Consider the following 20483-nt stretch of genomic DNA (forward strand, 5'->3'; position numbering starts at 1 on the left):
TTACTAAAATATTTTAGCAATGTTCATCAATTTATCTCTTTTAATGAAGAATCGTAAATTTAATGGTTCTGCTCATACTACAAATTAAAGTTATTAAACGCATTACATTTTAAACACATATATATATATATATATATATATATTAAATTTTATTTTTTTGCTTCCTTTACTAATAAAATATGATTTATTTTTAGAAGCAAGATATACATAAATTCTGTGATATCCGTTCATCCAACACGTGTAAACTTGATTGTATACTACATTTCTCTGTTTTATACTTATTCAGGATTATGGTTCCATCTATCATTGAGAGAGCGGCAAATATATCCGCAACGATATTGGCCACCCAATTTATGTATATTAAAAAGCATACATTCTTCCCATTTTTATAATCGGAGCTTGTATTTACATCTGTAATTAAAAGTGCAAAATATATAATTTAGACGATATGGGTCTACCCTGTCTATGCAACCTAAACTATATTTGTTAAAGTGTTTAAGAATATTTTTGATTTTTTAATGGTATTTTTGAAATATAAAATTAAAAAAATAACAAAAAAACAAAAAAACGAACAAATTATTAAAAATGTGACATGCTTGGTAATTTTTATAATATGAATAGAACCACTCTTGTAAAATTCTGCCAATGTCAATTGGTTACTGGCAAAATTCGATAATGGATTCCACTATCATAAAGTTTGTGACCCCTTGCCTTTTTTCAATTGATTATTGTTTTCGCTTGGTAAAAAGCAATTCAAAAGTGGATCGTATTACTATTTCTTTAGCATTTATCATTAGAGTATCATTATTAAAATTTAATATTTACATTGATATTTGCTATACTCATTCTAAATTTTAGAAATAGCAATGTCAAAATAGCATCTAATATTAGAGATGCTTTAAACAGATGATGATTCATGATTTCAAGATTTGGTGTGGCCTCCAGGTTGGATCCTTTCACTGCCATCGATCTTTACGTACGTTTCCTTTTGAGATCGACGAAATGCCACAATGTTGTGTATACAAAAAATATAAGTTTATTTTCTTAATTATATAAATGAATCACATCCCCGGCCAATCGTGTGAAATTATATAATTTTTATTTTTTTCAGTAGTGAAACAATATATACATATGAATATTTGTTTTTAGTAAATATTAATGCATATTAATATATACATTCACAAATATATATAATATATATAAAGTTTTAATATATTTAAGAATTTGTAAAAAGGGATTGTGAGGAACAATATCCATAACTGTTAAATTTGTCTAATCTAACGCCAATGAATGGCTGTCCCTCAAAGTCTCTCTACATAAGTACCTCACTATATCAAACTCATATAGTGCAGATGTCTACGCGGCTTTGATGTGCCAACACATATAAAAACGACAAATTATGATATTCAAAAATCATCTCCTTTACATGTGTTCGCATCTTAATATTGTGTTAACATACGCACCATAATTATATATATATATATATATATATATATATATATATAATAATGATTTAGTAGGCTACCTTACTCATTTTAATCATTGGCTACTTAAAATAAGATTGACAAATTATATATAGCAATATTAATTTAAAGTATTTTTTATTTTTGTTTTTCAATACTAAAAAACTAATAAGAAAAAGTAAATTTTTTAATGGAAATCAATTAAATTCATACATGGTGTTTAAATATTATTGGATATTTTTTTTAAAAAAATTGAATATTTTATGCATTACCTTTTTTACCCCTATTTAATTTTATATTATATCAATATATAACATGATAAGATAAACTAGATAGCTTACTATATCAAAAATATTTATATATATATATATATATATATATATTTGTTTCCCCTTATTATTATTACTAATTTTTTTACATTTGTATTTTGAATATTCTAGTTTTGGTTTGCCACAAGTCATCATTAATATTATATCAATATATAACATGATAAGATAAACTAGATAGCTTACTATGTCAAAAATATTTATATATATATATATATATATATATATATATTTCCCCTTATTATTATTACTAATTTTTTTACATTTGTATTTTGAATATTCTAGTTTTGGTTTGCCACAAGTCATCATTAATTTTTGAAACTTTTTAAAGGTGTACAACCAAATATGCTGGCCTTTAATTTTTTTAATCATAGCATGCACAAAACTATCAATTCGCTCCGCAAGAGTTGTCAATAATTGAGATCTCAACTTTAGCCAAAAACTAAAAGCTACTGATATCTAAATGTCATATCTATTAATCTATATATGTATACGGATCTGGAGAGAATCATAAAAGGTATAACAAGAAGATTTAATACATATATATATATATATATATATAATATCCTCATCATCAGTACTTAGGGATTACCTGCATCTTGCATTTGGCAATGAAGCAGACAAATTTTCACCTCTGCAGCAATATTAATTGCTAACTATAGAAGAAGAAAATTAATGAGCTTCATCGCCTTTGGGTAATCATGAGCTTATTATTATCTAGGAAACATACACCATTACACAGACTGGGGGATAGCCTAGCTAGAATACGCAAAAAGTTGATCTAATAAATAATTAATTCTTCCAATTTTGGCAGCAAAGTGCTCCGAAGCAAACCGCTCCCTCTGTGCGCATGTTGAGAATTGTTTGTTGCCGAGCACAAGCTTAATTAATTGGAATAATTGGATAATAGATGTATATATATATATATGATGAAGATGATCATCATGATCATCATCATCATCATTATCATCTTAATCAATATATAAAGCTATGGGCGAGCAAATTCATCCTCATCTGAAGTACCGGTGGTTACGCATTCCTTTTCATCTTCAAAGCCATCAAGAGAAGGGTGCGGAGAATGGCCCTTTCCAAAGGACCTAATATGGTCCTTGAGAGATCTCTTGTGTTTGAAATCCGATCCACAAGTACAATACCAGAGCTTCCCACAATTCTTTTCATGTGTTCTCCAGTCTCCTTTCACCGCGAACGTCTTCCCACATTTTCTACACATAAAAGGCTTTACTCCATGCTTTCTTTTGTAGTGGGTTTGGAGAGTTCTGAAGTCTTTCAGTGGCTTGGCACGTGGATGATTTATGTTGTTCTTGCATCCTTGTGCACAGCAATAGCATGGTAGCCTCAGCATTGCTGCTGGTTGTGTTCCTCTCAGTGAATCTGGTCCCTTTCTATATTCAGATCCATGGCCCCACATATGCATCTGTATTTTTAGTCATTCATTCATTCATGGATTTTGAGTTCTCATATTTAACAAACTTATGTTCTATCTCTATATGCTCATATGGGCTATGTATCTATGTATCTCAAGCTCTATGCAATATTAGCTATACAATATTATTAATTAATAAAGCACAAAGATCAGGCAAATATATATAGTGGCCACTTCTAAATCTTAAAGACAGCTTCCTCATCTAATACATACATATTTATATCATAATGTGAAGGAAAGAATTTCTGTAAGGTAGATTTCAAGTTAATTAGACCTAGAAGAAATGATTTTTTTTTTTTTTTTTTAAACCAAAAAGCGCGCACACGTCCACAGCTATTTTGTTGGAACATATTCTTCATATAACATCAACACCTAGTGATTTAGTAAATATGGAAAATGTTACCTCAATTAATACAGGTGGGATAGATGAAAGCTATATATATATATATATATTTGCTAAAAAGCTATATATATATATATATATATATATATATATATATATTTAATCTGGTAATAATTGATCTCCTAAGACAGCTATCTAACTTATCTTTAGAGACATAATGATGTTTACATTAAATATGGGACCAACATTATATGTTAATAAAAGAATGATAAATATTTTCATTTTTCATCAACAAAGAGTGATCATTATTGAAACATTATTTTGATTACACACATGATGGAATTAAAATTAGGAAGAATATATACGAATCCACCTTCTTTCTTTTTTTTTTTTTGGCTACCTATCTCATCTTAACAATTAAAAAATTTAACAACAAAGGGATAAATAAATAAATAAATAAAAGAAGAAAAAAAAGGATAATGAGAAACCTTTTTTTTTTTTTTTTAATCAGATTATGTAGGATTCTATAAGTAGTCAGCAGAAATGAAGACAAGACAAGATCCCATTCAATGTACACGACATATTCTATATCATATATAATTTGGTAGCTAGGCAAGTTTTCTGCACCACATAAGAGAAAGGGAGAAAAAAGCATATATCTTCGAAATCATAATTCGCGGTAGCTCGGTGGTAGTAAAAATATATATCTTTTTGAAATCATAATGGCTTAATCACCAAAGAAAACGGGGAAACAGAAAAGCGAAAAAAAAAGATAAAAATTCTTAAATTAATTGGACTCTACTTTCAGAGCAATTCACATATGTATATATAATTTTTATATGATAATGGAATTATAAAAAAAAAAAAAAATTATGAAGAACAGCCATTCACAATAATCAGATTACAGAAATTATGCAAATCTGATAACTATAAATACTATTTTTTCCATAAATTCCATACCAATTATATATATATCAATTTTAATATGATAAAGAATTTATATAAAATAATTGTAAAAGACAGCAATTATATACATATACAGAAACTTTATTATAAAATTTAAAAAATTTATATATATATATATATAAATTATCTACCATTTGGTGGGCGACAACTCGTTGATCACCATATAATGAATACGACCATGTGCATATCAAAAGGTAGTCAATATGTTGTTGCCCATCAAACAGTGAGCAACATCAAACAGTGAGCAACTTCGCCACACACACACACACACATACATATATATATATATATATATATATATATATATATATATATATATATATATATATATATATATATATATATATATATATATAGTTATATGTTGTAGGGATCATCATATATATATATATATATAATTGCGGAAATTGTAGGTACGTTTAATGACAAAAAAATGTATCAAGTCTAAATACCAATTCCTTGTACCAAGCAAATTCTCCCGACCAAAAATTCTCACCTATATTCTATAAATATTATATTATATTATATATATATATATATATATATATATATATTACCTTCATTATTATTCGATCTTATTCGGGTCAACTTTTCTTTTCTCTTGCATAGCTACTAGTACTGTTCAACCTGGCCCTTAGAAAGAGTTAGTGGACATTGTTTTCCTAAAATCCATTTTTGTCTCTTTTATGAAAATTGGTGTTCTGAAAGCGTACGTGCTGAGTAAAATAGAGAATTTGAGTTTATCAAGCAATCTGAGTGACACTTTTCATTTTTTTTTTTTCCCTATTTCAATTAGTATATGTGTATATTTGACCGCTTTAGAGTTCTACTATACAGTACAAACTACGCGAGAAAAAGGAAAATTAATGGAGTCTTGGGGATTATATATGAAATAAATTAGGGGAAATATAGGTATATATCGAATTTAACTTCTGCCATAAAACGAAAACTTATCACAAACATCAGTTATTCAACAAAAAGTGCAAAAGTGAGCAAAGAACTTGCAGATAATTAAGAGATTAATTGGGCATATATATATATGTATGTATATTAATGATAGAGTAGGTAATATACATACATGTAATAAGTTATTTATTTGTATATATATAAATCTGAGAAGTAATAATAAATGAAATACTAACCTGCATGTTATTGTACCTATTGAATGTCTTACTGCATATGGAGCAAGCAAACTGCATTGGTCCAACAAGAATCTGTGCGGGCGTGGGGATCCAAAACCTGCTATCCATGTTAAAAGTAGAGGAAGAACCATATAATTGAAAGCTTTTCTTAGCGGCTTGTTGTTGTTGTTGTTCCTTGAGATCATCATGATCATCAACTTTCTTCTCATATTCCTGATCCACAGAACCACTTGTATTTGGCAATCCAATGTGCAAGGCCACTGTAACTTTCTCAGCTATGTGCTCTTCTTTTTTTATTCCAAAACCGCCCTCCTCCTCCCTTTGCGCTCCAGTATCTTCCACTTTCAAAGGCTTTGTCTCAGCACTAAACCTGCTTAAAAGAGGCAAGCATTGCATAGTCTCCCCAGCCAGATCTTCATCAGGAGTCAGATCAGACCACGACGAATACGAAGATGAAGAAAGCGATGACGAGGAAGGCGAAGATGATGGTTTCAGCCATTCAATAAAAGTAGGAGATTGGAAGCACAAATTCTTGTCTTCTACAAGCTGCTTCCATAAACCCATCTTCCTTGAATAGTTCAATTCTCTCTTCACACTTCAGAGGCCTTCCTTTTGTGAGAAAGCCTTGCACTTATATGGTTGATGTATGAACGCTGGTTTGGTTTGTCTTTGATTTGGAACTTTTTTTCTCCTTTTCCTTTTCTAATCTTTTATTTTCCCCTCTCTCTCTCTCTCTCTCTCTCTCTCTCTCTCTCTCTCTCTCTCTCTCTCTCTCTCTCTCTCTCTCTCTCTCTCTCTCTCTCTCTCTTTTTCCCTTGTGTCTTTTTTGGAATGGGACAGAGAGAGAGTAATGGTGGGGTTAAGGAAAACGAGAATCCTAGAATAGTCTAAAGTCTAAACTACTATCCATTTCTTGAGCTTCTATTTCAAATTCATTTTTCTTTTCTACAATATCATGGATCTTGACCCTTATGCACTCAGATTAACTAAAATATATAGGGTAAAGAAAAAGAGAGAGAGAGAGAGAGAGAGAGAGAGAGAGAGAGAGAGTGTTTGGTCAATACCTAAAAGAAGAGGATTACCATATAATATAAGAAAAAGAAATTTTTAATCATGCATATGGACCTGGACGGGATTAATGTCAATTAAAAAATAAATAAACTATGCCTCATGGAGTTCATCATTTACATAACCTTGATTATACGGCCAGATCATAGAGCTGGCCTATACTCATATCAAGTTAGAAAGGATTTACTGATTAAATTTCAATATAAACTGCGGAGCAACCCGCTTTTTCTTTTAGTTTGATGATATAAATACGAGACCAAAAGTAGTTCCTCATCCAAAATTTCAAACTTGACCAATATACATTTGCCATTTACAATATAAAGCACGGGATGGAAATCTTCTCTTCATTTTTTACTATCTCCATTTTTATTCAACCAGTGATAAAAGTTCACATCTTCTTAAAAAGAATTTATTATTTTTGTTTATTTTTATTTATTAACGTTTTTATATGAGATAATATCATATCAATAATAGACAAATTATCAAAAAAATGATGGGCATTATTAAGGATAGGACAAAAAAAAAAAATGGAAGATGAAACCAATGAGTAGAGATCTGAAATTAAGTAATATCGATTGATTTTTTTGTTATTATTTTTATTCACTTGGATGGAATATGGCGCATCTATAAAATTCAAATTATATAAAGGTTGTTTATATACTTAATCTTTTGTAATACTTTTATTATTAATTATTATTTGTTTTTGTTCATTATGGACATCTAGAATGTATCGATTTAGAAAGATTAATTTTTTATCTTTTTACTAACATGGTAAAATTGAAGCTCCATAATAAGTACATCCAAAACACTTATAAAAAAATATATTATGTATATATGTACTTATTAGCTAGTCTTTAATCAAGACATCCTAATGGAAAATTTATCAGAATTTTTTTTTATTAATTTTTAAATATCTTCAATAACTGAGATTTAAAAATAAATTTGGAGTTTTCAACCCTTGATAGACAGTGGAAACTACCAAGCTGGAGTACGATAGGAACAGAGAAAACTTTAGGTGAAGTGGTGAAATGCATAGAGAACGACAAGAACACCAACGCCAAAATTACTTTGCTAAGCCAACACTAACACTAAGAGACGAAAGCTATGAAAGCAAATGTAATTACATTACCCAATAGTTTTAGTCGTAAACGATGAACACTAAGCACTGTGCATATCAACCGAGTTCTAACAAGGTTCACTTTGTTCTTTTAGAATTTTAGTATTTCATTAAATTTGTATTAAATTCTAATACATTTTAAATCTTAACACTTAAACAAATTTAAGAGTTGACAAATGAGATCAATGATATCCATTAGTATATTCTGATAAGTAATTGACTATATAAACTTATTATGATAACTGTTTACTTTCACATTGGGAGCTTTTAGTGGCATCCAAGTGCATAAATAAACTTAGGAGTGTTTGGATGGAATAGCCAACTCTAACATGGATGTGCAAGCCCATAAAATTTGATACACTAATGATATTGTAAACATTTTATATTAAAATATTCTATTTGATACAGTAATGACATTGTAAACATTTTATATTAAAATATTCTATGTGTCAAATTCATATCTAAATATTAATGATAAATATCATTTTAATATCTATTCATTTTTTAAAATAAAACCTATATGTGAAAGTGGTTAGTTCAATTGATATACATTTAAACTGACACTCATGTTGCCATAAGCTCAAGACATGCTCCATTTTTCTTTAGATTATAAATTATTGTAATGGTAAAAAATAAAAATGTAAAAGTAAAATTCCATAAATTTTGTTTGGGACCATCCATAATTGTTATAAAGATTGGGAAATGTTTTTTTAAACGTAATTGACAATCAAAAATTATTATATAGATTGATTTGAATATATTTTTTAAAACTTTAACTTATAATTTTATTTTTCTTATATAGATGGAATGTGATAACATATATATAATCAGATTCCTATTAAGTTTACCTAATAGTTTTACTATCAAATTTTTTTTTTTTTAATCTTCAAATTGTTTGAAGATTGAAATATAAACTTTTTTCATTTAAATTTTAATTTTTAAAAATCAAAAAACTATTAAAATAATAAGTCATCATTTAGATAATTAATATGGATTGACAAATAGAAACCACATAAATATCTTTCTCCATAAATTTTTCACGAGATCCTTTTCAAGTCCATATACATACATACATACATATATATATATATATATATATATATATATATATATATATATATTTATATATGCATATAACATCTCAACTCAAAAATAATAATAATAATAATAAATCATAATAATAATAATAAATCACCAAGCGGAGTGGCCTACCAAGCAAAGCGAGTTAGAAAGAAAATGCAAAGTGTTTTTGGGGAAGTTGGAGCTGAGCTTAACTTATCTCTCACAAAGTTTAAGAGCTTGCCGACAATAAGATATTTCAAGCGGATTTTCAGGAGAGGAAGCAAAATCAGCTCCTTTCTCTATTTTCTTTTTAACTCTTTCCTCTTGTATTTTTATGTTAAGACCACTTGATTTCTTTGATTCTCTACCAACACACCTCCTTTTATTTTGATTATTTCCCTTTCTCCTTTTACTTTTCTTTTTTTAATATTGCAATTTTTGGATTATCCTGTCAAATACCTATTTCATTCTTTTACCTATCAAATACCTTTACTTTTTTTGGTTTTATCCATTGTGAACTACTTTACATACTAATTAAGAAGCAATTAATGTAAATGTGCAACATGCTGATCACCGATATCTCTTTTTTGAGAAGTAATCGATGGATAACGCCAACTAGCTAGTACTACTATGAACAGCATTAGCCTTGAGATATTTAATCTTCGGATCAATTAACGTAACACCTGTCAGCACTTTATATGACTTGAATGCTTCCAGATCTGTGTAATTTGAAAGGAATCTTATTTACAATAGCTAAATTAATACATCAATTTTGCTATACTACCAAATTCTTTACCAAATTCAATTTTGGATTAATTACATTTTACTACCCTTTAATTTCAAAATTCTATAATTTAGATTTTTTTTGTTTTAAAATCCAGCAATTTCGACTGTCTTGCTCATTGGTCTAATTTTGAAAACATCCATAATTGAGGGCTTAATGTGATAGATTTTAAAATTGACTTTGAAATTGTAAAACCTGAAACTAGAAGATAATAAATAAATTAATACTTTATTTTACCAAATGATATACATTGTATTAATATATGATTGGTTGAAAAATTAATATAATCTAAATATTAATAAGTGAATAGTTAAATGAATAAATAAATCTTAATATACAATTCAATAAAATATTATTATATAACTTGGTAACTAATTTTATTATTCTAATATTATTATTAATGTGTAAATGTATATGTACACCAATTTCATGTTGGCATAATTGCCCAACAATATAATCCGTAAAATATTTAACTTGACTTTATGAAATCAAGCATCCGCATCCAGTGAAATAAAAAATAATATTAAAAATATCAACTAATTTACTAACATGTTTACTAAATGAATATTATTATATTATTAGCTTATATTTAAAGCCGTTTGGAATTGCTTTTCAAGCTCCAAGATGGAATCTCAAAAAATCAAAATTTAGTTTAGGTATTTGATAAAATTTAAAAGTTCTAATTATACAAAAATCTATTTCCTCGAAAGGGGAGTCCTTATGATGCTACAAACAGTTGTCTAAAGTGTAAGGGGTAAATTTGAACACGGATAGGATAGGATTGTGCGCACCATGCCTTTTGCGTGTCATGTCATATCCTGGCCAAGTTTACCGTACCTCTGACCCTATGTTACGCGACTGTAGTATTTTGTTACATTTCAACACTGTTATGCCATATTTAAAAGGTTTCACATGAGCTCCTGTTCTACGGCATGGCGGCAAAAACAATGTGGGAAGCTTTTTTTTTTTTTTTTTTTTTTTTTTTCCTTGAATGTGGGAAGCTAATTTTGGGAAGTAGCAAACGATTTTTTAGATTCTAATTTTAGCTTTTTTACTTATAGTTAAAATATTAATTTTAACTTTTATTAATAAAGTTAACGTCATTTTTGCCCTAATTCTATTTGTGTTCTATATGTTAATTTCATTTTCACCCTATTTGTGTTCTATATACACATATGTATTTTGCACGGACCATTTTTTTAAAATTTGCAATTTTATAAATATTGAATTTGCAAACATTAAATACCTTTCTCCTTTTTCTATAGTTTTGATAAATAAAATAATATTGCATTAAATATTTACTAATATATAGTCAGAAAAACAATAATACTACTACTAAATAAGTGATAATAATAAATATCCTTTTTGGTCATTGTATACACTTACAGCATTTAAATTTTATTATTACCAAATACTCATTTTAAAATTAGAGTAATTATAAAATAATAATTTACCAAATATTAAATTGATTTTTTATGGAATTGATTCTTTAAAAGTTTTAGTTACACTTATCCTTTAAAGAATTTACTTATCCATATCTAGGGTATATTAAAATGTCCACCAATAAAATAAAGACATGCAACTTTGTTACATCATCTTGGTAGATTAATTTATATCTCTAGTATTACTCTAAAATAATATTATATCTATATATATATATAGATATGTATATATGTATAATTTTTCTAAAGTGAGGACATTTAACTTGCAAACATCTACATAAAGATGAAAATGTTTAAAAAAACCCACCACCTATGAGGAATATCAAAATCTAATATCTAAAAATGCATTTGTCTATTAAAAACGTATGGATATTCGCACCATAAAAAGATTTTAGATATATATATATACACACACAAATAAGTCACTAATCACTATTCCTTAAATTAATGTTAAAATCCTTTGTTCTCTCTTTTGCATAGCTTATATTTTTTCCATACAAAATTAATCGACCATAAAAATTACAAAAAAGAAAAGAATAGTTTTTCTTTTTTAATCTTACACGTATATATTTATATATTCAAGTTTTTAATATTAAAGATAAAAAGACTTCTAGAGAGTTTATTTTTTCTAAATACGATTTTTCGTATGTTACTAAAATCATATTTTACTATTTTTAAAATTTTAAATAATAACCCTTCATGTAAACTAATAGCCAATAAAAGACAATTTAATATTAACACCATCATATCACCTTAATATGAGCATATAATCATATCATCCTGACGTGAGCATATATACACTCACATTAAGGTGATATGATGGGTTTAATATTGTCTTTTCTTTTTTTCCCCTTGAAGATGAATATTTTTAATTATTATCATCTATTAAAAGTGTTTGAAATATTAGAAACAATAAATACTTTGAAAATAAATATATTTTTTATAAACATTTTTTTGAAAATATATTATTATAAACATTTTTTTGACAATTTTTATTATTATTATTACTAATAAAAATAAAATAAATAAATAAAAATAAAAACCTTGAACAATAGATCATTAAGGATCCAAGCCCACTTAACGCCTAAAGGTTTCTTTGAGATATGGTACATAGGTTTAGGTTTATGAACCAAATTAAAACTAAAAAATATTCTTCTAAGTTATTTTTCTAAATTAATATCATTTATATACTTACACATTTTTAAACATATTTTAGTTTTTGAAAAAAACAATTAGGTTCTTTTAGCACTTGTATAGATTTTTAAATATTTTTATTTGTTTTCAATTTTTTTTCAGATTTTTAATGTTTATATTATTTTTTAATTTTTAATTCCTTTGTAAAAAAAAATCCCAAAATCTTTTACTAATTGTACAGTTTTTAAAATTAAATTTTTATTTTTAATAATTGGAAGAATTTTTTTTTTCAATTTTTTTCTAAGTTTTAAATATTTGAAAAAAAAAATATCCTTCCAATTATTTATTCATACTTTAAAGTTCTTCTTCTTATGGGTTCTAAAGTTCTTTTGAAATTATATTTTTAAATTCCAACATAGAAGAGGAAAGGATTCATACCTTAAATTATGGATGTGAATCTTATTACTTAAATACAAATTTCTTATATATATATATATATATATATATATATGGTCTTGGTTTTTCTTTTGCAATCTAAAAAATTATAAACGTCATAAACTTCGAAGATTTTATTCAAACTATAAACTAATGAATTTTTAAAATATTCATTTATTTCAAGGTTAACTTCATCCATCTCTCTTTAGGTTTGAGTTAACATATATTTAATTATTTTAGTTTTAAAAATATCATCGACCTCCCATTAGGTTTCAAAATATTTTCATCTATTTCCTTTTATTGTTTTATTTACACCATTGTTTATAATATCCAAAATTTCTTTGAAATTTCCTCAAAATTCTTATTTTTTTAAGGGGTTGAAATAAAATTTAAGTTCTAAATGAAAATGAATAAAATTTCCATAATATTCATTGAAATTTTTGAAAATTTTCGTAAAAATATCCACATCAAATCCTTAACAATTTGGTTAAAAAATCTTTAATTTCCATGGAAATTTATGAAATTTATATAAAATGTCCACTGAAATTTCAAAAATATTTATGAAATTTTTTAATTTTTTTGAATTTTTAAAAAAATTCATAAATATTATTAATATTTAGTGAAAAAATTTATCAAATTAACTTCATTGATAGGTTTTTTTACCATTTAATTGTCTTTTAAACATTTAGTAATATAAGAAAAATTGAATAAATTGAATTGAATAACATTAATAAGTTCTATTTACTGAATTTTGATAAAGCACAAAATACAAAAATTGTGGTCAAAGAGAACTTCAATAAATTTTTTGAATTAAAAGTTAGAAGATGTAGTAGCCAAAGGGAATTACCAAGTCAAGAAGTCGGATTAAGCTCATTTACTAGTAAACAATATTACACACATGCAATACAAGATGAAGATCATGGAAGCAAAGATGCAGGTCAAGGAATCGGTGCTGTTGGGAAAAATTATATACATAAAGAAAAATCTATAATGGAGATGTCACAATAAGAAAATGATTCGATTTCTATGAATTTTGGATTAATGAGGGTTGGAAGTTATTTTCATAATCCTTATTTATTGGATATTTATGGAATATCATCAAATAGCAACTCATGGGTACCATCTCAAACTCAACCATCAGAGAGTAGTAGTTATACACATAGTTAACCAATAATACAAGATCCATATAGTTAGCATATTAATAATTATATGCAAAATTATCAGGAAATACATCTTTCATAACTATTTTTCACATTTTATATCTTAAAATCAAAATGTGGAAGAGACCGATGATTTTCAACTATCCAGAAGTTTTATGTGGTGTTAAAATGATATTTATGAAATACAACGTAATTGTAATAATCTTTTTATATATTTTAGTTAATAAACAATTTTATCACATATATATTTTTGACATATTTTTATTAATAATAATTTATCTATAGTTATTAATGCTTATTATAAATCAATTAACTAAGAAAAATATAACATCCATTTAATATTTTGGCAAGTTTTATAGTCAATTTGATAATTGATGGATTAAATAAGCTAATTTTAAAATTTCAATAAAAAATTTTATTTTTAAAAATAAATTTTCATCATTTTTTATAATTTTTTATTGGTATTCGATACTTTCCGATATTTTCATAGAAATTTTCATATTTTAAACTTTTAATATTTCCATCGATAGCGATTTTTTGAACTTTGATTTACACCTCTTAAATTAAGATAATTCATAACCCCAATAAAAATACTAACTGTAATTTTTAAAATATAAGGTATTACATTATAATTAATACATATTTCAGGGTTAAGATGAAATATACCCTATGATTTACTTTACTTTTTTGACTAAATCATCGAAGGTGGAAGAGCATTGTAAAGTTAATAAACTTATATTAATATAATGTAGATGTGAGTGGAGAGCACTGCATTGGAATTGAGTTAAATATTATGTGTATTATATATCATTTAATGTTTTTTGTTCAGATTAGAAAAGAGAAGTGATATGAGTGCTGACTGCTGATATCAGTGATAATGCAAAAGAGCGTGACGATCAACATACGTCAGCAGAACTTAAAACTCCATTTGGTGATAATGATATAATTGAATATATTTATATGTATACATACATTGGTAAAAGAATTATACATATGGTCAGGTCAAGCACTGGAGCTCCTAGAAATTCCTTTTGAATATTGACATATTGGCTGCACAACAGATCACCTTGACCTCTTGAAATACATATTGGGAGAATACCAAACAGGGAGTATAATTTTCAAAGTAAGGGGCTTTGAAAGTTTATGAAAGTGTGGCACATGTCTTGGCCCTTTTGCTATTGGTTGTTTGAAATTCGTACCTAATAAATTAAATTAATTCAATACCCCCATCATTGCCTTATGGATTTTAATCCTTATTAACTACCATGTTGAAAAACTAGTTCTATATGACTGAAAATAATAAGACCTTGATGGAGGCTCAGTTCTGCAGGAATATTGACTTCAATTAATTTGCCAAATTTATTTGTTTATTATTATTATTATTTTTTTTCTTTTTTGTCCCTGTGGAAGTGTCTGCAGGAGTAGGGTCTAAATTTTGCATCTTGTGGAAATTAATGGAATATCAGGAAACTACGCAACAAAATGCTTCAACTTAAACACCAAGTCCAAGTCAACTTCATCATACATATATTAAATTCCACCCGCTTCAAAGATATTGCTTCTCCAAGAACCAACTTAACTATTCATTTAAACATAAGAATTAAATGATTAATACCATTCTTGCAAGATTAAGACTTATATTCAACAATGGGTACGAAATAGAAATTATATTGAATATTAGTGTAACTCTAGAACCAAAGAGAATTATTGAGAAGCAAACAAACCCATGTTTCTTAATTATTAATTTATTTAGGCGTACATATAACAGATATATATATATATATATACACACACACTTCATTTTCCATATAAGTATCTGCATAAATCATGCATATATAACGATTGTAAATGCTGTCCTTACAGTCTACATCCATGGACAGCATTTACAATCGTTATATATACATGATTTACGCAGATACTTATATGGAAAATGGAGTGTGTATATATATATATATATATATATATGTATGTATGTATGTATGTTTGCATGTATGTATTTCCTGCTCCCTTAATTTCGTGCAAATCTTTGAGCATGATTCTAACATACTCTTTTGAATGTCTACCGGTCAGATGGTTTTATCAATTTGATCTCTCTTAAGAATACATGAATCTAAAGAAACCAATTGAATGTTCAAATATATATATATATATAATGAATATTTATACATAATCTTTTATTTCTTTCACATATACGTACATCATATAGTAGAAAGTCGAATACTCCACAGGCTTATTACAAGCACCAACAAAAGGGTTCAAATGATCCTGATGCATGGCATGGTTGGATAAACAACAAATGCATTAATATATATGCATCAGACCCCAAGTGTTTACAAAAACAAGCTGCATCTTATCCAACCAAAAGTGCCCTTAAGAATGCTTCACAGTGATTGCTGTCAAAGAAAATAAAATGCCCACCATTAGGAACCTCATGATAATGAATCCACGGAAGCTTCTCCGAAATATAGCAGTTCAGCTTTCTAGGAACAATCTTATCGTCATAGCCTTGCCAAATGTGTACAGAGCCACCATTTTCAGGGAATGGATTGACTATGTCCAGCGGATCAAATTCCCATTTTCCATAACCGACTATCAAGTCTCGGTGCAAAGATTCATGAACGCCTTGCTGTGCTATCTTCTCCTGATCAAATTAGCAATTACAAGAAACAGAAAGAAGCAACATCTTCAAATGGTATATGAATAAATATATATATATATAATATACAATGAATCAGCTAAATTAAGTTTACGCCGAACAGCTAAAAAATTAAACAGAAGATTTTTGTGAAAGAGATTTTATAATTTTGTATGTGACCAAACCCAATAATATGTAATATGTGCCTCCAAAATTACAGAATATATCTTAATAAAATCATCCTTTTGATTTTGCTGGATGCATCTTAATGTGATAAGCATAAGCTGTTGCTACCTCACCAATAGTCGGTGTTTCTGATAACGTCTTCAAGATCTCTATATCTTTATCAGTGAAAATCGCCATACTTCCCGCTGTAATACTTAACGATGGGAACCATTTCTGAGTCATCCACCAATAAACCAACCAAGGGGTGCAATGTGAAACCCAGAATGTCCATTGATCTGGTTTGGGCAATCTCCCAAGGGCCTCCCTGGCTAGAGGAACAGGAAAACAAGACCACCAGTAATTCACAAAAGGAGCTACCAGGGCAGCTCCTGACAATCTGCAGAGTCCAAAACAATGGAATTCAATAGAGAAGAAAAGCAATAGTAATAGCTAAGATAGCACAAAAATAAAAAATAAAAAATGAATTTGGACCAAATATCATACCTGTGGGGTATGTATTTTAGACAACTCCAAACAGGATAAGCTCCCATTGACAATCCAATTAAGTAAAACTTAGATCCAATTTGCAACTTATCAGCTAGCTCTTGAATATCAAATGCTTCACTCTTCACTGACCGTGATGGGTATGGATCACTTTCTCCATAACCAGCTCTATCGAAAAACAATAAGTATATCCTTAGCTCATCTATTAGTTCCTGACAATCAAATCATACCAGTAAATTTTACAAATATTTAGCACCTTATGATAGAGAATTGTATAAACATTATTCAAATTCTATAAACAAGGTTGTAAGTAATCGAGACATTTACTAGATTATATTTAGGACCAAACAAAAACTAATTAGGACGATGATTGTATTTAGGACCAAACATATACTAAATTTTGAATTGCAAAATCTTAACCAACCAAACATATACTAAATTTTGAATTGCAACACCTTAACCTCTCTGTATCTCTCTCTAAACTGATGTTTATATATAGTTCTGTCAGTTTTTAAACTCTACTCAAAGAAATCAAATCAAAGACGTCAATTCTTCTTAAAATTTCCCTGGCCTGCTGAAATCTTACTTCTCTTACTATAAGGCAGTGTTGCAGACCATTGGTAAAGTATAATTACAGCAACAAATTAAAACACCAAAATTTAAAAAGAAATTAATTAGTAAAACCATCCATGAAATTTTAAAAGGCAGTGTGAGTTAGTTTTATACCTGCAGAATAGGTAAACTCAGATCTTTGGAGCTGTTAAAGCCATGAATAACAATGATCTTGTATTTAGCCTCATCTTTTGGAACTCCAGACTCCCTGTAGGCCAAATGCCTCCCATCACTGAGCTTTACTCTAGGAGAAGTTACAGGAGGTCCATTTGGTGACCCACATGTTTTTAGAGGGGGAGGCTTTAATAATGCCTGGTAAGCCCACCCAATGAAACCCACTGCAGAGGCCACTGCTATCGATACTAATATCATTGCTGCAAGATAACTAATAACATGATAGGACCAAGTCAGCTAGCAACATGATTATGTTATAAATTTAGAACAGAGTATACCATACAACGTCTCTATCTGAAGTTTAACCAAAAGTTAACTTTAGGTTTTTCATATGGTATCGGTGCTCCCCCTGATAACTTTAAAGTTAACTTTAAATTATGTTATAAATTTAGAACAGAGAATACCATACAACAGATGTTGTTTATGTTATTTAAAAATAAATAGATAAAGAACAATCGATATGTACTAATTCATAAGATTATCCTTCCATAGGATTTATGCTTTAGATCTTGGTTACAACAAACAATTTAAAATAGGTGCATTTTCTTCTATATTGATTATTAGTAGCTCTTAGCAGGAAACCTCAACACAAAAGTAGAAGAAAACTTAGCAAGATCTTAATCACACGATACTAGTTAAACTAATGCATTCACATTGTATTAGCAGAGTCAATATGAAACATAATTGAAAATGTAGCGAAACATAAAGCATCAGATCAGCACTAATTCCAAACAATTACCAGCTTAATTTATATTTTACAAACTCACATTTGAAAATTTGTCGACGAAACATGATGCAACAGCACTTATGAAAATAAATGAGTAAAATATATATGAGAAAATACATTTTGGTGGCAAGATTAATTTTATATAGTCAACTCTGTAAGCAAGCATTCAATGAGGAATCCAAATATCTACATTTTACCATGACACTGACACAAGAAATTGATTAAGAAAAATTTTACATTTTGAACAAATTGTGAATTTTGCTCTAGGTAGCTTCGTGGAAGTTAGTCATTTCATTACATAATGCCTCATAAACCATGAAAGAAAAATTTTGTGCTAACTTCATTTTTAGTTCTTCAATGCATGTCACAGTGTATCTTCACTATGAAAGTCATCCTTGAAAAATGATAACACTTTTAAGAACCTAAGATGATGTAAATTATAAATGGCTAAGCAAGTGCTTCAATACAAAAGCTTCCTGCTTCCCGTAGTCTAGGTCTTCCTTAATATATATATATATATATATATATAGAGAGAGAGAGAGAGAGAGAAAGCAATGTTATGTTGGGAACATGTACCCAATATATCAAAGCTGTATATGTGTATATATATATATATATATATATATATATATATATAATTTTGCATAAAGAAGAATCAGACATGATGTTTCTACAAGGTATGGATGAAATCAGATATATGCTTTTACATTATTTAATTATAATCTTGAAAAGTGGGCTCAAATAGAAAAGATATATAGCAGTAGCCTCAATTATACCTCCTTTCCAGATATCTTACTCTTGCCAATTAGTTCTTTCTTGTTTCGATGAACAGGTGCAGGATCGCAACCGAAATCGTTGCTATCGTGTATGATTTTTACCAAAGTCAGGAAATTCACTACTGATCATGTAGTAGAACACAAGTGCTGGACTTAAGATTGCTTTTGTTTGTACTTACGCTAAAACACTGGATCACGCAGACAACCACTGTTGATAATCTGTAATCAAGTCGCCGATCAAATTGTTAGGAAGAAAATATAACAATCTTAAAACAGATAACTTACTTTAACATGCATACATACATACATATATATATATAATAAAATTTCAAACCCAAATCTCCACGGATATAACAGCCCACCCGATTACCAGATTTGATCAGTAATAAATAGATAAAATATAAGATTTGCCAAGTAAGAGTTATGTATGAATGCAAACCAAAAATATCTCATTTCCTTTACAACTATATAATATTTCTACATTCACAAAATGAGAAATTCCTGCTTTTAAATCAGTACAAAAAAAAAAAAAAAAGCAAGAAGTTGGAATTGCCTGAAATATAAAATAAAGCAAACTTTCTTCAGCAAATTGAAAAAACATCATGATAAAGTAGTTTGGTAAAAGTATTATTTTGTAGCAAGAAAGAGAGAAGTAGCACCTGAATAAAGTGGGAAGTGAATTTCCTCTCGTCTGTGGTGTTAGCCTTTGCAAACAGAGCTGAAAGCTTCTTTCTCGTCTGCCCAGCAGCAGCGTTGGGTCCCATGGCTTAATTTCCACTACAAGACAAACTGTGAACAAAGACCCTCCAGGGAACAAAAACCGCAAATCTACGGGAAAGAGTAAGATGATATTTTAGTGGGGCAAAAGGAGCATGGAAGTGGGTAAAATGTAAATTATTAGAAAATAAAATAAAATAAAATAAAATAAAAAGGTGGGTGACAGGCAATATACAGTCTCGCATTCAAATTTAAAATTACATTAATGGTTTCTAAATTTTTATACG

At 28.1% G+C, this 20483-nt stretch overlaps 2 protein-coding genes across 4 annotated transcripts; both read right to left on the reverse strand.

Moving 5' to 3' along the window:
* Positions 1–2307: 2307 nt before the first annotated feature.
* Positions 2308–6437, reverse strand: LOC107409426 (zinc finger protein WIP3). The gene is made up of 2 exons (XM_016016863.4): positions 5685–6437; positions 2308–3224 (listed from the first exon to the last, which is right to left on the reverse strand). Exons 1-2 carry the CDS (start codon positions 6246–6248, stop codon positions 2778–2780), a joined length of 1011 nt encoding a protein of 336 aa, XP_015872349.1. The 5' UTR covers positions 6249–6437; the 3' UTR covers positions 2308–2777.
* Positions 6438–16009: 9572 nt separating this feature from the next.
* On the reverse strand, positions 16010–20290 carry LOC107409402 (uncharacterized). 3 transcript variants are annotated; one of them, XM_016016852.3, is made up of 6 exons: positions 20139–20290; positions 19659–19698; positions 17917–18187; positions 17191–17402; positions 16816–17083; positions 16010–16527 (listed from the first exon to the last, which is right to left on the reverse strand). In XM_016016852.3, exons 3-6 carry the CDS (start codon positions 18172–18174, stop codon positions 16237–16239), a joined length of 1029 nt encoding a protein of 342 aa, XP_015872338.1. In that variant the 5' UTR covers positions 18175–18187; positions 19659–19698; positions 20139–20290; the 3' UTR covers positions 16010–16236. The 3 variants fall into 3 exon arrangements, with proteins under 3 accessions (XP_015872338.1, XP_015872332.1, XP_015872325.1); XM_016016846.4 differs by having other exon boundaries at positions 19500–19698; XM_016016839.4 differs by having other exon boundaries at positions 19480–19698; positions 20139–20288.
* Positions 20291–20483: the final 193 nt, after the last annotated feature.

Source organism: Ziziphus jujuba, chromosome 10, assembly GCF_031755915.1.
Source record: "Ziziphus jujuba cultivar Dongzao chromosome 10, ASM3175591v1".
Taxonomy (NCBI): domain Eukaryota; kingdom Viridiplantae; phylum Streptophyta; class Magnoliopsida; order Rosales; family Rhamnaceae; genus Ziziphus; species Ziziphus jujuba.

Bases quoted from the DNA above. Each gene is read 5' to 3' on its own strand.
- LOC107409426 (XM_016016863.4), bottom strand. From the start codon at position 6,248: ATGGGTTTATGGAAGCAGCTTGTAGAAGACAAGAATTTGTGCTTCCAA. The intron at 3,225-5,684 runs GTTAGTATTTCA...CTAAAAATACAG, and splicing joins ATAGGTACAATAACATGCAG to ATGCATATGTGGGGCCATGG.
- LOC107409402 (XM_016016852.3), bottom strand. From the start codon at position 18,174: ATGATATTAGTATCGATAGCAGTGGCCTCTGCAGTGGGTTTCATTGGG. The intron at 17,084-17,190 runs GTATGATATTTG...TGGACTCTGCAG, and splicing joins CTAAAATACATACCCCACAG to ATTGTCAGGAGCTGCCCTGG. The intron at 16,528-16,815 runs GTAGCAACAGCT...TAATTTGATCAG, and splicing joins AAACACCGACTATTGGTGAG to GAGAAGATAGCACAGCAAGG.